Here is a 17,516-nt window from a genome sequence, read left to right as displayed (position 1 = left end):
CACTGCATCTCTATGCCTCTACTTCTGTTTTTACTGAGTGAAAATGAATTGTTGTCCAGGTCTTAGGAGTGCATAAATGGAAAGCAACACATCTACTTACTCAGGGTCTGGGTCGTACTTCAGAACTATACTTCCCATGGCTACAGGGAACAAAACAAAACAGATGTGTTACTTGCTACAATGATACAATGATATAATCTGAAAATGATCAAGAAAACAAGTTTTTAGACAAACACAGAGCATGACATGGTTAGCAGTTATCCACATCAGTACACTGAACTATAGACAATACCAGATTTTATTCCCTTTTTCTTCAAACCAAAGTATTTACATAGTTACAGATGCAATTGCCAACACTGGCTCCTCCAAAATCTCAAGCAAACAAATTAAAATACAAAATCCATACAGTGGATTAAGTTACTCAGTGAATCTAGCAAGAAACTTTTAATTAATTAAAATGAACATAAGAGTATGCCAGACCAAACTTCAGAACATTTTTTTCTTCCCATTTTGTCTCATCAAACATGGAAGTACAAGGATCAGCAATGAATTGGAAATAAAACAATAACAAAAGGCTGAAAACCAATTTTCATATCTTTAAGCATCCAGCATAGAGGAAATTAAAAGTTTAATATGAGTAGGCATCGCTCCCCATATATAAGAAAATCAAATCTGAGTAACTATATTTGATACATAAGGTCATGACAAGCAATTGCAGATGACAAACAGTTTCAACTGGAGCATTAACAAGCAGAAAAACCAGAAGCACATATAAAATCTTTGCTCATCAGATATTTTAAATGCTGCCTCACAGCAATACTTTGCAGAAGTCAAAGGTTTGGCAACTCTTCTGTTCTCTAAAGCTCAAAAACCTTAGAGGCTGCAATCAGAAAGGACTACAATTTCTAGCAGCACATTGGCTTTCAATAATGCTTCCTTACCTAACAAGTATGTTTAAGATAAATTTAGTCCAAATTTTTAGCAGTTTATGCTACAGGATTTTATAGCCTTCTGTGCAAAGAAGACAAATAATTTTGTGACAGCAAAATTAGCAGGCTTACCCATATCTTTGACTTTCTTCTGTGTTTCACTGCTAAATTTACTTAAGAATGGATTTTCCTGGGTTAGTAGAATTTTGACATCTTCTATGCAGACATTTATAATCCTTGCATGAATGAACGGGTACAGAGTATAAATGCCCTGTTTAATAAATAAAGACAATTATTTCAAAATTAAACCACTGATTTCTGAAGGAAAAATGTTAAAAACAGTATGCACTTGACCTAATATCAGAAAAAAAAATTTAAACCATGATGAAAATGTCATTTACCATTAATCTGACAAAGTTAATGCCAGCTGTCTTATGGGCTCTCGAGAAAACCAAAGTATCTCCTTTGAGAAGACAGTGCTATGCAATTACCTCTTGTGCTAATCTGAATGCACATCCAAACTGTTCACCATCACTGTTGCGAGACCAGACTTTTATCCCTGTGTTGATAACCTGCAAACAGCAAAGCCAATAAACATCAGTAGGGAGCATAAATTCTAAATTACCACTCTGAACTTGTTTGTTCCTCAACTCTTCAACTAAAAGTTCATTTGCACTGAATACTGGATTAATGTGAAAACTTATTCAAGGGAAAAAGGAACTCCTGCTACAAAAATGTGGTGCTCCCTCAACATAAAATGCCTTTTACTCTTTTCCATGTTGAAAACTGAACAGTGTGAGGAAGGGCAGTTTTAAAGAGGGCAACAAACTACTAATATCTAATTTTCATTTTAGTTTGAGTAAGAATTTTGTGTGATTCTGGGAAAGTCAGTCAAGGACAGGATTTCAAAAATGTACAAGTGATTACTATTTGGACACTATCTACCCTTTGTGGTACTCAGACTCTACCTAATATAATGCACCAGTTTCTTAAAATTTTGTCAGTTATGTAGCCATTTTCTGCATAGGGGATAAAAGAATAATTGTTTACCCATCTCAAAGATCTGTTGCAAAGATGTACTGAATATCCTCAAAAATTTTCAAGACTCGACTGGATGAGGCCCCAGAATGTATCTGATCTAGCTTTGAAGTCAGCTCTGTTTGATGTAGGAAGGAAGCTGGACTACATAACCTCATTCCAACCTAAATTACACAATGACTTTTGAGACAGATCTTTAGCATTTGCAAGACATTTTCCACAGGGAATCATAAAACAATCCCTTTATTCACAAAAACTACTTATTATCCCATTATCACTCAGCTTAATGAACTTTCAAAATGTTTAATTGTTAAAATTACTTTGAAACAATATCCCTGTGTAACACAGCCAGTAAACAACCCAGCTGAACTTATCTTTTTGGTTGGCATTCAAAGCTCTTAATGCTGTTATAATGAAGGGGGTGATAAATAGAACATTGTCAATGTAAACATGTAAAGTTACCTGAAGTCTACATAAAAATCCTGGCAACACATACAACATACATATTCCCTCTCTCTACTTTTAAGTTCTCGTTCATCCACCAAATATGTACTGATTTTTATCTCAGAGACTGTTATTTACCTCTCAGAGTCAACTTTTCATCTCTAACACAGGAGGGACAGAGAGCAAAACATTAATCTAGACTTAAAAAAAAATACAGCCTGTCAGAGGGCTAATCCTCTATGTAAACAGTACACTTGGCAAGTTCAAGGAGATATACACTGATGGTTATGAACCATACCTTCATCTTCTCACTATTGTTCAGAAGCACATTCCTTAGCTCCTTAGAAACCATGTACAGCTGCCTCTTTTTTCCTTCTTGAGTTCGAGTCAGTAAATTCATCTTGGGAAATGATGGGTCCAATGCATAAAACTTCCTGTGGCCATAATACTTGTTTTGATTAACTGAGCAATAAAATCACATACTCAAAATGCATGGTTTAGCCCATTTCCTTCAGCTATCTCTGCAAGCACTTAGCACCTTGGCTTCAGAACACAAAGATTAGACTTTCTAAGCTGCATGACATCAGAAAAGACAAGCTGTTATAGACACTGAGACACACTGGAAAATTTCCAGTGCAAACTCTAGTTGGCTATTTTCATTTAAGTGTTGAGGAGAGGGGGCCCTGGTGCAAAGTCAGGCAAAAGCTGTTATGCAAGACCAACGAGACCCATCCTTTGTAATGAACCAAACTTGAACTACTAACATCCCTGAACAAATAGAAATCTTACTGCCAAAACAGACATATCTTTTTTCTTACTGGATAGGAATGAACAATGGATCATCTTCAGGGAGAAACACAAAGGGGTCTTCTTTAAAACCAAACAACTTCATTTTTTTAGATGGTGGAGGTCTAAAAAGGAAATAACATTGCATTGTCAATTTCACTAAAATTTCACTTGCTTTAAAATCAGTATATTCAGTTCATTTAGTCAACACTTGGCTTGTTGTAACAACAGTATGCCAAAGAGAATATTGGCATTTTCTTGTGCTTCACTAACGCTACACACAGTTTAACTTGTTAAAATAAGGACGTCAAGCAGTGCTTGGAAACAGAGTTCACAAAAACAAGTAAACAGAGATTTCTGATGGAATGATTGTGAAGGCAATACAGATCTTCCAGCTTCTGAAAGTATGTTTTTCCATAACAGAGAAGAAAGTATTAACAGACAACAAATGCTAATAAGAAAACTGGTTATTTTCCATACTTGCTGAATGGAATACAGACAAGACAGAAAACATGAAAATGCAAGACAACTGAATGAACTCATTAATTTTTTTATTGACTTCTAAATTACAAAATAACTACAGAATACTCAGGAATTGCAGAGCTGTCACAGGACAAATACTTAGATATGGTCCTTACCCGCATACTCCTTCCTTTTTACTCTGCTCAGTGTCCAAATTCTGCAATTCTTGCATTTTCTTAGACTCTTCATTTTCAGCAAGTGTTGGTTCTTCAATAATACAGTCAGAACCATTACCTGAATTAGCTGCTGTCACTTCAGCATCTCCTGTTCTTTGTGGTAATTTCTGATGAACCTATTTCAAATTACAGTATTTTAAAAAAAGCAAAAGTAGTATCCAACTTGTAACAGAAGGCACCTATGTTCTCTTTGTATGTGCTTAATTCCTGTCAATTTGTATGCAAGTGCTTAAACAGATCCATTCAGAGAGTTAATCTGATAACTAGATCAAGATACCACTATAAATTGCATTTACCTCCCATACTGATCTGGACAGTTTCCATACCAACTGTCCAAGAAAGCTATTTTTGTACCATCTACAAAATCATGTTCAAGCCCTCAGCGAAGACTATTTTAAAACAGGATTTGCTGTTTTCTTCCTAAAACTCAAAGTAACACATGCATCCTGCTGCTGCACACCTTCTGTAAGAGCACTATGATGTTTTAACTTAGGACATCATAAACTATTTGGAGGGTGCTTACTTCTGAATAAATGCTGCTTCCCTATTGCCACATACATTTTACTCATAAGTTGTTCTAATGAAGCAAATCAAATAAACACCAAAAAGGGATTCACAACAGAAGTTCTCACAAACATGACAATCTAAGAGATCAAATAAATCACATCAACTTAAAACCCTGTTGACAGGGTTTTAAAGACAATTGACAACAAATGGATTAAAGTCAGATGGCTGAAGCTGCTGCTCCAAACAGTTTTACATCCACTCCCTGTGCTGCTGATCTGCTAATCTGCTAGTGAATCACTCCTGAGCAACCAGCCACAGAGTGAGATAAACTGACATCAGAATTAGCTTACAACACAGCAGAAAAAAGCCTTTTAGCAGGGGAACACACACAGCTGAAGGAAGTGACAGCTTTGGCTATCCGATATAATCTGCTTCTGTAATTCTTTCAAAGCCTTAATTTTAGGGTCAAGATTTAGCTTGTTATTTTACTACCATTTCAAAATCCCCTTTCTTTTCATTTTTTTTCCATTTTAAAAGTTTTCATGTTTTTTTCATAAGTACTTCTTCAGTACTTCATGGATTTAGGAATTTATTTTTAATTGACACACTGAACTATAACTGAAGGGCAGATACAGAACAGTTTAGTATGTCTTCTCTTATGTGCAAACTCAAAAACAAAGTCTGAAACATTATTAGTAATTTACATTTTAGATAGTTTAAAGGAAGTTACCTTAGGCTGACGTTTATTCCATGGCATTGGAGACTTTTTTATTAAGACAGCCACAAAGAAGCCACCTGTGTTTTGGTGATGTGGCAATATCCTAAGACTAGAGAGAAAAGAAAAAAAATGTTGCAGCACATCCATAGCTGCATTAATAATCATAAAAAATCATAAAACACTAGAAGGCTCACATTTATACTTACTTTCAGGATAAGGTAAGTATTCCTAGTTTGTGCAGACTTAATTAATCAAACTAGAAACAGGATCTAAATAGAGCATTGCGGCAAAATTACTTGCATCAACGCAACACATTCATTCACTGTTCACACTTAAGCTTTAATGACTCATTTCTAAACAGTATTTTTAGAATAGCTGTGGAAAGCCTTTAAAAGCAAGTAAGTCACACTGTCAATATGTTAAAGTTTTACATACTTTTCCAGTAATTTTGACTGTTTATCTCTGTTGGATGCAAAGAATTTGACCTTTTCACGTGAGCACTTATTCCTCTTACGCAACTTGCAGTAATTTCTCCTGATCCGCTGGAGTTAAAATATTGTGCACTGCCATTACATATGAAGCAATCAAAATATACTCAAACCTACACATTCCTAATCTGACCTAATTATAATTTGCCCACAACCATACATGTTACATCAATTGCTCCTAAGGTTTACTCTGGGGAAACTTACCAGCGCTCCAGATTCATTGCCTTTAGCTTCTCTTCATCTTTCACTGGAAACATAGTAGGACGTATTTGTGTTTGTCTATTTGAAGGCACATCTTTCCACTCCTCAAACCACTGTCCATCTTTCAGCATCACCTGCAAAGGGGTAAATATAAATTCAGTGAAGAATATAGGTCACCATTTTACAAGTTTTAATTAAAATACTTGCAAACCAAGGTTCAGACACCAAATAAAGAAGTTATTCTCTGGTACAGAAAATTAAGTTCTTTAAAGTGTATTGTTTCTTTGTGCATTGTACATGTGTGCTTTGGAGTAGGAGATTCTTGCCAGCTGCAGCTCTTTGCTCCACTTCATATGCTTCTAAAAAAAAGCACACAGTCAAAGTGCAGATCGATGCTGAATCAACTGCAAAGATCTCTATTAACCTGCTAAAACATGTGAACCACCAAAATCCAGTGGAAGGACAGCGGTGAAATATGTAAGATCAGTGAGCCATCAGATTTAAGATACATTGCTCCTTTTTTCCCACGAGACTGGCTGTGAAACACTGTGTTATAGGCAGCTTCCAAGCAGTATACAAGGGAAAAGAGCTACTGCAGTCTAGTAAAGATCAGAACTGAAGAATCCCAATTTCATTACATAAGAAATATGCAAGAGTGCCACACAACAGCTTGGTAGGCAGAAAGCTGCATGACATGGACATATACAGTCACTGACAGAGATATGTTTGTGGAGAGCTGCTGAAGAAACGTCTCCATGAATTTTCTAGCACCTGTACCTTTACTTAGAACTCAAAACTTATCTACAAATCCGCTCTTAGACACTGTGTAGACATAACATCACCTCAGTCTGGCTAAGGGTCAAAGCCTTTGATGGACTCTTAAGATACAAGCAGAAGGTTAGAGCCACAGCTCTTACAGGAAAGCATTCTGAATGCTCTTCAAGCAAGGATACCAAAGTGAAAAAATAAGCCAGGGAAAATTTGACTTCAGAGCCCTAGATGCCTGGTTTTGTACTGGATGCTAAAGCTGTAAGGAGGGTCCCAAATGGGGATGCACAGGGCATAAAATTAATCACTGAAATGAACATGAATTGATCACATTTTTGTTGTGAAGGCAACAAAGTAAAGCAGTTGCAGTGATGGCAACTTCAGGACTGGCAAATATGGTGGAGCAGTTTCATGCATCTCACTCTGATTGTCTTGAAAGTTTAATCAAGTGCTCTAGTGGAAACTGAAATGAAACATTTATCTAGACTACAATTTCACTAAGAACTTTGGAATGTAGATTTTAGCATCATGTAGTCTGGCACTTCTCAGACACCGATCAGATCACACCTTGTGCCTTTCTACATTTCCTGAAATAGAAATTACTGTACTTTCAGAATTAGTATTTCAAGTCAAAATATGCTACATTTCATAGTGCTAGATAGAGACAAGACAGACTGTACTTCTGAACAGCTCTTCTTTGGAAGTCACGACTCAAGCCTGAGAAAAATCAACAATAGGACTGACAAATAACCAAAGTCTTAAAAAAACTATTTTGGTTTTACCAGAAAAACTGCCTATCAGTCCTGGTCTGTTCAGTTTTGGTTTACCAGCCTAACTGGTAAGTTGGTGCAACTGGTAGAATGACAAAGCACCAAAGAACACTCTGAACTCTTCTCTATTGCACATTTTACTGATCACCTGTTAGAGCAGAAGGAAGAGTAAAAGTGTTGCAGGAACAGATGACCAAATCTGGAGTTAAAAAGGTGTCTTCCTTCAAGCCTAAAATAATTCACTGGAGTTCACTCATCATCTGGCTTAAGGAGGGAGTACTGAATGCTATTTCCAAGCACCCAAGTGTCCCTTGAACAAAACCTTATTTCTGATTTTGCTGTTTCCAGAGATTTACAGTCAAGCGATGTTCAGGAATATTCAATGCAATCAATCACAGAGCTCCTAGAAAACAAATGCTGCACCAGGGAACAAAAGACTACACCAAGTAAAAACAGCACTGAGGTAAGCAAATACATCCATAGCGACATGCTAGCCAGTGAGGCATGAAAACATACAGTAGCAGCAAATCAGGTCTGAAGAAAGTCTGGCAAACTTTCAACACATTTTATCAGACTAGTTTTTAAAACCTGTTAGGGAGATTTATATTTCAACTGCAAACAGGGAAATAGCTGCTACAGGGAATAGAATATACCTTACTGATCATTATATAAATATATATACAGTGCCTTTATGGAGTAGCAAAAAAAGGTAAAATTAAAATCACAGAGCCACAGTCATGCATTACATTTGTTCTTCAAGTACAAGTATATAGTGTAAACTTTAGGAACTGTAAGAAGGAAAAAAAAATCAACTAGTTTCTAGGTGGCAATTCCAGTGGCAGAACATATACAAATCTTTATTCCCTGCATCTTGTTCATTAGCCTGTACATAGGCATAAACCTACCTGGCATTACAAGAGACTAGTGAGATAGTAAGACAGAAAACCCCATGGCACTGCAAAGGCACACATTCATAACTAAAATTTAATCAGTATTTTTCCCCATTACCACGATGGCCTTCTACTTTTCTTGACTATACTCTTGACAGGAAGCTGAAGCAGCTTTGGGTTTTTTGCCCCTCCCTATTAGTTTGTTTCCAAAACTGAAATAATTTAAGGCCTGGAACAAAATACAGGATGCTATTAGTTTTCTAGGATTAGCTCCATCACTGCAGGCTTTACAGCTTATTTGCAGAAACAGTTTCACAGCTTTTAGTTCCAAATGAAATAAATGGATCAGCTGAAGCACTGCAGAATCTAACATTCACGGACCCTGAAGACAGAGATGGATGGCTAAACATTAAAAGTGGCTGAAATTATGTTGCCATCTACAGGCCACATACACACAACAGAACAGGGAATTGTAGCAAGAAAGTATAGGAGACAGAGGAAAGAAACCTAGAGATGAGGAGAAAAGAACCTACCCTTGCAAAGACTTTCAGCTTAGCTGTCTCCCCTAAGCATCAAATCACTGCCATTAATGCAGCTCAACCTAATTTTGTGAAATGTTACACTTCAGAATTTCCCTAATTTAACACTCTACCACAGACCAAGAACTTCACAAAAATATCAGGTTAAGTACCTTCCATTTTGTAATTCCTGGCATCCTCTTCAAACCTGGTAACTCAGAAGAGACATCAGCAAGTTCTAAGGCACCTGAAATCCCAAGAACATAAATGTTTTGAAAACAAAATTTAAGAGTTACGTTGCCAAATGACTTTTGTAAAAATAGTTTTTCTTAAAGTTTTACAAATAGTACTTTTTAAAACTTTCAAGAAATAAAATGCTATACAGCTTCTACCACTTACATGAACAAAGAAGAACTGTTAATAATAACTGCATAAGATACAACCATAAATTACCCAAAATATAATGGTTAGATATTTTTGTAGCAGCTGCAGAGAAATACTCTACAACCTGCATCATTAAACATCAGTGTTCTAAGCAATGGAATCATTGAAGTTCTTATTCTCATTTACTCAGCATTTGGATTTACTATACTGATTAAGTATTTTTCAGGGATTAACTTTTAGTATAACTAAGCCTTCTGAAATGCCTACAATATTCTAATTTCAAGGACTTACCATCTCAATATATTCCAATGAGAGAGGAAAGAGAATGTTATTTTTAAAACGGAATGGAAAATTCCAAACTGTTTAACACTAAAATGACAAAAGACTACGTGTCTAAAATATATCAAATTACTACAAGAAACATCAACAGCTTAATTTACTGAATAAAATCTTCAGGCTGCCCGAAGTCCAGAAGGAATTATATAAAAATGTACTGCTTAAATAGGTGATCTCCCTAGAAAATAATAACTTTTAACATTGCTTTTCTGTGATTCTAAATACTTAAGATATTTAACAGTCAGGTATGTTTTTCCTCATGTTGTACACAATTTATCAACCTGTCCTACATGACTATAACCATTTACTCTAACAGTGACAGCTTAAGTAAGTCTTTTAAATAAATGAAAAGGAGATACATGAATTCATAGAAAAAACCAAAAATTATGTCTCAAATGTGATTACACTTGGTGTTTTGTATCCATCCTTTGAATACTCCTGCCTCCCTACAGCATGACTTCAGTTGCTGTCTCAAGACCCCATCAGACTCATCAGGCACTGAAGAGTCTGTCAGAAGTGCTACAGTTTCCAATAGTTGCTACATGGTACAAAAAGGCCTTCTTCCTACTCACTCCCTCATGCCAAGGGGAAAGCAATCTCTCGTGTCCTTCACACATCTGTTTCAGCAAGGCAGCATTGCTACAACTACCAACAAACCTTCTGGACTGACCTGAACTAATTCTTGGTACAATGGTACAATGCCCCTTGCAGACCACTGAACTCCCTCTCTACTGCTACCTTCTTAAGCTACACCTGTGTTCAAATTCCAAGGATAACATTCACTTGCTGGGACACATCACAGCTTCCAAGTATGCCTCAAAAGACCTCCACTGGGCAGAGACTAGATCTGAATATCATAGCCAGTCCTTCCTTCAAAGTGCTGAATTTCCCCCACGTGCTGCAATTGCTGGCCTCCACATCCTACTGCTTTTGTGTTCCTATCCCAGCTAGTTCTTAATGCTATCCAATCTTGTCACTGTTAAAATTAATGTTTGCTTACTACGGCCTTCAATAAGCGAAGCATACTGTAATGTCCTGGAAACATGTCTATGATTACCAAGAAACTACTTCTAAATAAAAATGTCCTTCCACAGAACCCGCTGAGTTGGAAGGGACCCACCAAGATCATCAGGTCCAACTCAGGCCCTCTGCAGGACACCCCAAGAGTCACACCCTGCGCCTGAGAGCATTGTCCAAACATTTCTTGAACACTGTCAGGCTGGTGCTGTGACAACTCCCCTGAGGAGCCTGTTCCAGTACCCAACCACCCTCAGGGTGAAAAACCTTTTCCTGATACCCAATCTAAGCCTCCCCTGACACAACTTCAGGCCATTCCCATGGGTCCTGTCACTGGTCACCTGCTCTTCCTCTTCCCTCCATGAGCAAGTTTCAGACTGCAATGAGGTTTCCCCTCAGTCTCGTCCAGGCTGAACAGAACAAGTTACCTCAGCCACTCAGCATCAGGCTTTTCCTGTAGGCCCTTTATCATCTTTGCTGCCCTCCTCTGCATGCTCTCTAATAGTTTAATGACCTTCTTGTATTGAAGTGATCAAAACTGCACATAGGACATAAGACGAAGCTGCCCCAGTGCACAGAAGAGTGAGAATAGAAATTACATAGACAATTTCTAATTAACCTGCAAGCACTTTAGCTAAAGTGCTGTTTCTAAGACAATGAAATTTCATGCATAATTTGGGGCCAGAATAGCTACTGGCACAAAGCAAACATTACACAAAACAAGCTAACAACTTCCAGAGTAAGTGCAGCTCTAGGAGCAATAGAACTGCTTCTGCTCCGTAAACAGCTCAATTTTGAAAGGTCTGTGGAACTTTTCATGCCAAATCCAATTAGATGTTTTCAAATTTCAGGTTATTGATTCAGAAAAAAACAGTACACACCAGCTACTAAATGGGCTTCTGAACCCTACTATCACAAAGTGATGCAGTGCAGCTTCTCAGTTCATCTCTGTTTTTCCACCTCTTGTAACCTAAGCCTTCACACACAAGCCAAAACTGCAAAAAAACCCCGTGACACATTAAGAATCCGAGCATGTCAAAATGTGGGGCAAAGGATGCTAAAGGTATCAGTGACTCCCACCTACTGGTGTACAATTACTTAGCTCTAAGTGCTTAACTAAACTCCAGGCTTTTTACTCCTATAGCGCACAGCAGCAATGCTCCACACTGAGTTTTCCAAAGGAATTACAGATGTCAGACATGGATTCCAACCAGCGAAATCAGTTAGTGGAAGCCAGATAACAGAGACTGAATGCCACTGATCTGCAGAAGTGCCTTCTGTATCATTAACACAACTCTTCAGGTTTTGCATTTGCAGCTAATTCACTCCCATTTAAGAAGACTGCTCATAGCAACATTAATTAAATCCTATTGGTACAAAAAGATTTCCATAGCTGTGCAAAGTAGCAGCGTATTACCCACACTAAGATTATCACTAGTACCATCATACACAAAGGCTTTTTTGGGCTGAGGGGAAAAAAATAAAAGAGTTCCCCACTCTGTTCAAGCTTACATTCTCACCTTGACTCTTTTCCAGCAGAGATGCGATCACAGCTTCATTCTCGATGGGATTCAAGGAACACGTGGAATACACCATTCTCCCACCTTCTGCCAGCTGCTCAACACCACGGGTTGCAATTCTCAACTGCAAACTAACAGAACACCCTTGGTCTAGCCAGCTATCATTCAGAAACCCACAAACAGCTTTATTGCAGACACATAACTCTCCATGGGCTAAGCCAGCACTTGGGGAGCTGTACAGCTGTCAGCAGTACACAAATTATAGTCAGTGCTGAATTAAGTCAGCTTACTGCAGTCTATACTGCAGACAAACTCATAATGACACCTATTAAAGTAACAATTAGGTCAAAAATTAACACTAATGCAGCATAACTTTGAACATAACATTCTCTATTTTGTTCTTTCTAGTGCCCCATCAGTTTTATTATGAAGTACTCAACACTAGAAAAATAACACGCAAAAACATGACTCTTCTCAGAAATCCAGTTAAATGAGGAGTAATCTGACTATTACAAATATTATGGATAACACAGCTTAACTAACAGTGGCCTTCTGAGAAAGGTATCACTGAGCTGGACCATGAGTTTAGACTCTACCTGCGTACTTCCAACCAAAATGAGACCTGCAATACTGAATGAGTTGCCAAGTAGTCACAGGTCAGCTGAGTCACCGTAACCAATGTATCCCCAGCTTGTTAAAAATACACAGTAAAATGTTCTGAGTTTTTTAATCTGTTTCAATCACTACATTTTACCATGTGCCTGCACTAGGCTACGTACTCATTCACCATCAGTTTACATATATCCATCTCAGGTAACTGAAACCATCTGTATATGATCTCTAGAATCCTAAAGACTTTAAATTTTATAATAAATTTTACAACTTTCTGTATTTTCCAGCAGTATTTTACCTGCTTAAATGTTAAGAATCCAACCAAGTGATTTGTTCCATTTTATTAGCTCTCCTCTCTAAATCAATTAAATGAATACTTCCATGACAGCTATTCGTAACAATACAAGCAATTTAGATTCACATGCTTCCCCTCCTCACATCTGAAAACCCTACACTTCCTCTCAACAGCACTAAGCTCTTGATTTGAGAGAAAAATGACTCTTCCAAGTCTCCACTTTGTCATATATTAACATGTGAATGCATGCAGATGTTAAAGATATAGAAAAAGAAGAGAAAAATGAAAGAAGTGCAGATGTGCAATATGCATTTTTACCCATGAAGCTGCAAACTGTTTTGTGTTGTCCACTTCTTCCACACATCAATGTTTTTCCTCATGGTTCCATCTCCACTGCAACAGAGGTCAAACAGATTTGTATTATTTGTGTGTAAGACTCTTTCCATATCAAAGTCATTCATAGCAGCACAAAAATACCAGTCCCTCTCCCTTGTAACTAGTTCTCCTACACTGTTCTGTTTTGTTTCTCACTGCCTTTGTATTTCAGTGTCCTGAGCATGAGGTCAAAATCTGAAGCCCTTCAACTGATCATATTTAAGGACCACTTGGAATGAAATAATTCATCTTGATTCTGTATCCCCACACTTAAAAGGCATTCCAAATTATAAATCCTAACTCACTAACCTCCTCAAACGGCACAATTCAGTAACATAAAAAAATTTAGCACTGCACTTAAAGCAGTAAAATCCATGTATTCAAGTTTACGTGCAAGGTACCTGCAGGGGACATCACATAAAATCCTGTCATAGAAGAGGATCTCTTTTCTTCCATCAACATCTATTTGAAGGTTAGGAATGCTGGAGGCATCATGATTTACCACCATGATGCATGGACTGTTTAATCTCTTAGCCTGATGAACCAGCAAATAGCAGCGCTTGTTGTCAACATCATTGGCAATTACAAAACCACCTGGGAACATAAAATAGTGGGAAAATGCTTTACTATTCAACAGACAAATAATTTTACACAGTTTATTACATTATCTCTGAGAATTCTGTAGACCTTTCACAAGAGATTTTTACTTAAAAAGACTGCTCATGAATAGGGGAACCCTTACTGAGCATAAAGTAACTTAAAGCATATTGAAGGTTAACTGATGTGTCAGTCTCAAGAGTTTTAGCTCCCATCCTGTGGCAGTAAGACACAGCCAAAGCCCCTTCAACTTCTCAAAGAAAAATCTCTAAAATAGAAAAAAAACCCCATTGTCACCAAAGACAATCTCTACAGCAGCAAAGTTTCAGTACAATGCAGAAAGAATCCACACATTCTCTACAACTTTACAGTGTCAAGGGGCAGTATCTTCTGTGAGCATCTAAACAAAAATAAAGATTCTGAAGCTTACAAAAATGAAAAATACCACAATTTCTTCAAGTCTAAAGCAGCTTAATCCAGTGTTTGCAGGATATTACAAAAGCACAGAGGCTCATGGGCTGCCATCAACTAAGTAAACCTGATTTATATACAGAAATTAAGCTCTGATCACATGTACTGTAATCTGAACTGAAAAGATACATATAATTCATGTCTGTTTTTCAAGCAAAGGAAGTCCATGAAGTTTCAAATGGGTATCTTTAATCTCATAACAACCCCTTGGGGAATTCAGTATGTAGTTAAATGCAGTTACTCATCTGTGGCATTAAAAACAAACTACTACAAGAAAAAGCAGAAATTCCAAGTCACAAGTATTTAGTTTTCCAGACTTACTGGGAAAGGGAACATTCATGTCTGCATGCAACATTTCAATGAGCTGCGCAGTCTTAGATCCAGGAGCAGCACACATATCTAGAATCTACAAACATAAGAAAAAATTTTAAATTCCTGCCTTGTACTTTTTCAGTACTTGAGAAATTTACTATGTTTGTGTTTAAATTAAGTATTTTTGAATATGCAGAATTATGGTTGTTCTGAACACCAATTTGAAAAAAACAAAGTACAAAAAATGATGAAGAATATACAAGGCCAAATATACTCTAAAAATACTCTAAAACTGTCCAGTAAACTGATGGTGGGGGAAAATTAAATGGGAAAAATAGATTAAAAATGAAATGGAAATGCTTGACAATCATTAATTTTATCCTTGTGGAAGACTGAATCAGCATGTTAGACGTGACATACAGAACATGCTGGTTAAGCAAAAGTAACCTGCAATTCTGGTCCTAACAAGCAGCTCCTAAACTAAGGCACTAAGGACCATGAAAGGCCCTAAAAGACAAGCCAGGGCATCATCATGTTTTTAAAACAGCAACATTTGCTGTTTTGGCACAAGAGAGGATAAAGAATCTACTCTTAGTCTGATTTATGAAATCTTACATGCATTTCTGGAAAATGCTGCAACACTCACCCAAATGAAATATTCAATGCAAAGCCTATATACTGCTAGCTTATCATATACAATGTGTGTGCAAAAATATCCCCACAATTTGTGTTTTACATTAAGATGAATGTGTTCACCACCTGTTCAATCCCAGACAGAAACAAAAATACCCCTGGGACACATCAGGACCGAGACTTTCAATTTACTATTCACTTAAAAGAGATGAGAAGACCTTGCCTCACATAAAACAGCCATAGCTGTCATACACTGGGTTGGGGTGAAAAGTAGGAGAAAAAAGGTGAAAAGTTATAGATGCTAGGTACTGCTAATATAAAAACAATTGTGTACAAACTAGTCTTTAAAACACATGTTAGAAGCTTGATAAACTTAAGATACAGCATGAAAATTTAACACAACGTGGCTTCTTGAGATAGCAAGGCAACTGGCTCATTAATTTAACAGATTAAGAGAGTAAGGCCAACTCACAGATCCAGTCTGCAAACAAGCACAAAGCATGAAAACATCACAAAGTTAGAGCAGAAAGTTTGCTACCAGATATCCTCACTCCTATGGCATGCCCTAAGAAAATACCATGGGCATTCCTTACACACTTCAGTTAAAGTTAGCACCCTATAGTGTTTAGCCACCACCAACAGCATGCTTCAGCTCATGCAAAATACTTCATCTAACAGATTATTTATAGAGTAGAATTTTTCAGCTCCTTCAAAAGGCATAGAGGAGTGAAAGCTACGAGGTAGGGAATATTATCACTTTTATCTTGAAAACTACATCTGTTTACAGTGTGATGGAGAGAGGAAGTTAAAAACAGTTACCTTAAAAGCAGGTTGTAACAAGAGTACATAACTCAGATGCAGCTAAACACATTTACACTTTGAAAATAAGACTATCCAATTGCCTAAAATCAAAGTGTTTTTTGCAGGGTATTACACACAGCTGAAAAAGCAGATGCTCCTCTGATAGTGTTTTTGTGATCTGAACATTAGTTGAGTGTTGCTGATGATGTGCAGAAAGCATAAAATATACCAACACAAAACAGAACCAAGTATCAGCCCTGATACTGCTCTTGTGATTTGTAGCTCAGTTAAGCTAATTTCAGGGAATAAACTTTAGCACACGTTATATTCTAGACTTACCTTATGATGAGGGCTAACATTAAGCAGCAGAGGTGGGATCATACTAACAGCCTCCTGACGACTGATGTTTCCCTTGAAAGAAAAAATGAAATTAAATTTGGTTTTATTCCATGAAAGAATGCATTTCTTTTGCGATAAAGCTTTTAAATTGCTATGAAATAAAATAATAAAGCAGTCAAAAACACACTTAGGATTAAATTCTGTAGGAATTTAACAAAAAAAAAATCACAGTATCTCACCCAATTGTAATTTCTAATAATTGCATATTTACTCCAATTGTATTAATTCCGCAGTTTCCGCTTAAAATAGGAGAAACTGGCTCGAATCAAGTGGCATACATCCATCACTTAAATGTTGTCATGCCCGTGCATGCACTTTTCATCAAGTTTAAACATTTGGCTTCTAAAAGCAACAGATTATTTTTTAACATCTACAACAAGAAGAAAAACTGCAATTAGTTTAGGCAAATATTTGTAGGTGCGGTTATGCACCACAATCACTGGATGCACCACAGCCAACTGCACCACAAATGCAGATTCTTCTGAGCTATTCAACTTCTGAGAGAAAAAGTAGTCTCCATCTTTCATGATGTTTTTCAATGAAGCATTGCTCAGGATATGCCAGAAAAAAAAATCAAGATCTATCCAAAACTTACACATTCTGTCTCGCTAACCAGAAACTGATGAAACTTTTCCAGTTGTGGAGACTTGCGTAAGATTTTTCTACTCAAGTTAGTGTGCCAGGCTAACTCTTCAGGATACCTGGTGGAAAAGAGATGGAAAAGAACAGAGGCAGAAGAAAGAGACCGATGAGCCAGGCTGGTTGATGGGAACATGCAGAACGCCTAATCTCGTCTCCAGATCACTCACCAGCTTAGCGACTGCGGCATCTCGACTTTTTGGCCATCCACCTCCAGGTCCTGCAGCTCTCGGAAGTACTTTTCCTTCAAGCAGTGGAGAATCTCCCTGGCGTGACTGCACGGAGAGACATCCAGAGGGACACCGGATGGAGAATCACAGCATAGTCAGGGGTGGAAGGAGCCCTAAGGATGGCGCAGTTCCACCCCCTG

The 17,516-nt window shown here is 37.4% G+C and overlaps 1 protein-coding gene across 2 annotated transcripts in view; it reads right to left on the bottom strand.

The window, feature by feature from the left end:
• Positions 1 to 17,439, bottom strand: part of NSUN2 (NOP2/Sun RNA methyltransferase 2) — an 18,555-nt gene extending 1,116 nt beyond the window's left edge. The window contains exons 1-16 of one of the 2 annotated variants that reach the window (XM_005427928.2): positions 17,317 to 17,417; positions 17,103 to 17,208; positions 16,448 to 16,519; positions 14,684 to 14,768; positions 13,696 to 13,888; positions 13,238 to 13,312; positions 12,013 to 12,143; positions 8,929 to 9,002; positions 5,813 to 5,943; positions 5,133 to 5,229; positions 3,836 to 4,011; positions 3,230 to 3,322; positions 2,710 to 2,845; positions 1,421 to 1,501; positions 1,062 to 1,200; positions 101 to 140 (exon numbers count right to left, since the gene is read on the bottom strand). In XM_005427928.2, coding sequence (XP_005427985.1) covers positions 101 to 140; positions 1,062 to 1,200; positions 1,421 to 1,501; positions 2,710 to 2,845; positions 3,230 to 3,322; positions 3,836 to 4,011; positions 5,133 to 5,229; positions 5,813 to 5,943; positions 8,929 to 9,002; positions 12,013 to 12,143; positions 13,238 to 13,312; positions 13,696 to 13,888; positions 14,684 to 14,768; positions 16,448 to 16,519; positions 17,103 to 17,208; positions 17,317 to 17,336 — 1,649 coding nt within the window. In that variant the 5' untranslated portion in view covers positions 17,337 to 17,417. Of the gene's footprint in view, positions 1 to 100; positions 141 to 1,061; positions 1,201 to 1,420; positions 1,502 to 2,709; positions 2,846 to 3,229; positions 3,323 to 3,835; positions 4,012 to 5,132; positions 5,230 to 5,812; positions 5,944 to 8,928; positions 9,003 to 12,012; positions 12,144 to 13,237; positions 13,313 to 13,695; positions 13,889 to 14,683; positions 14,769 to 16,447; positions 16,520 to 17,102; positions 17,209 to 17,316 lie in introns of both variants that reach the window. The other variant, XM_031062767.1, reaches the window with a different exon arrangement.
• Positions 17,440 to 17,516: the final 77 nt, after the last annotated feature.

The sequence above is a fragment of the Geospiza fortis genome, unplaced genomic scaffold (assembly GCF_000277835.1).
Source record: "Geospiza fortis unplaced genomic scaffold, GeoFor_1.0 scaffold64, whole genome shotgun sequence".
Taxonomy (NCBI): Eukaryota; Metazoa; Chordata; class Aves; order Passeriformes; family Thraupidae; genus Geospiza; species Geospiza fortis.
This window is presented reverse-complemented; position numbering and strand designations above follow the sequence as displayed.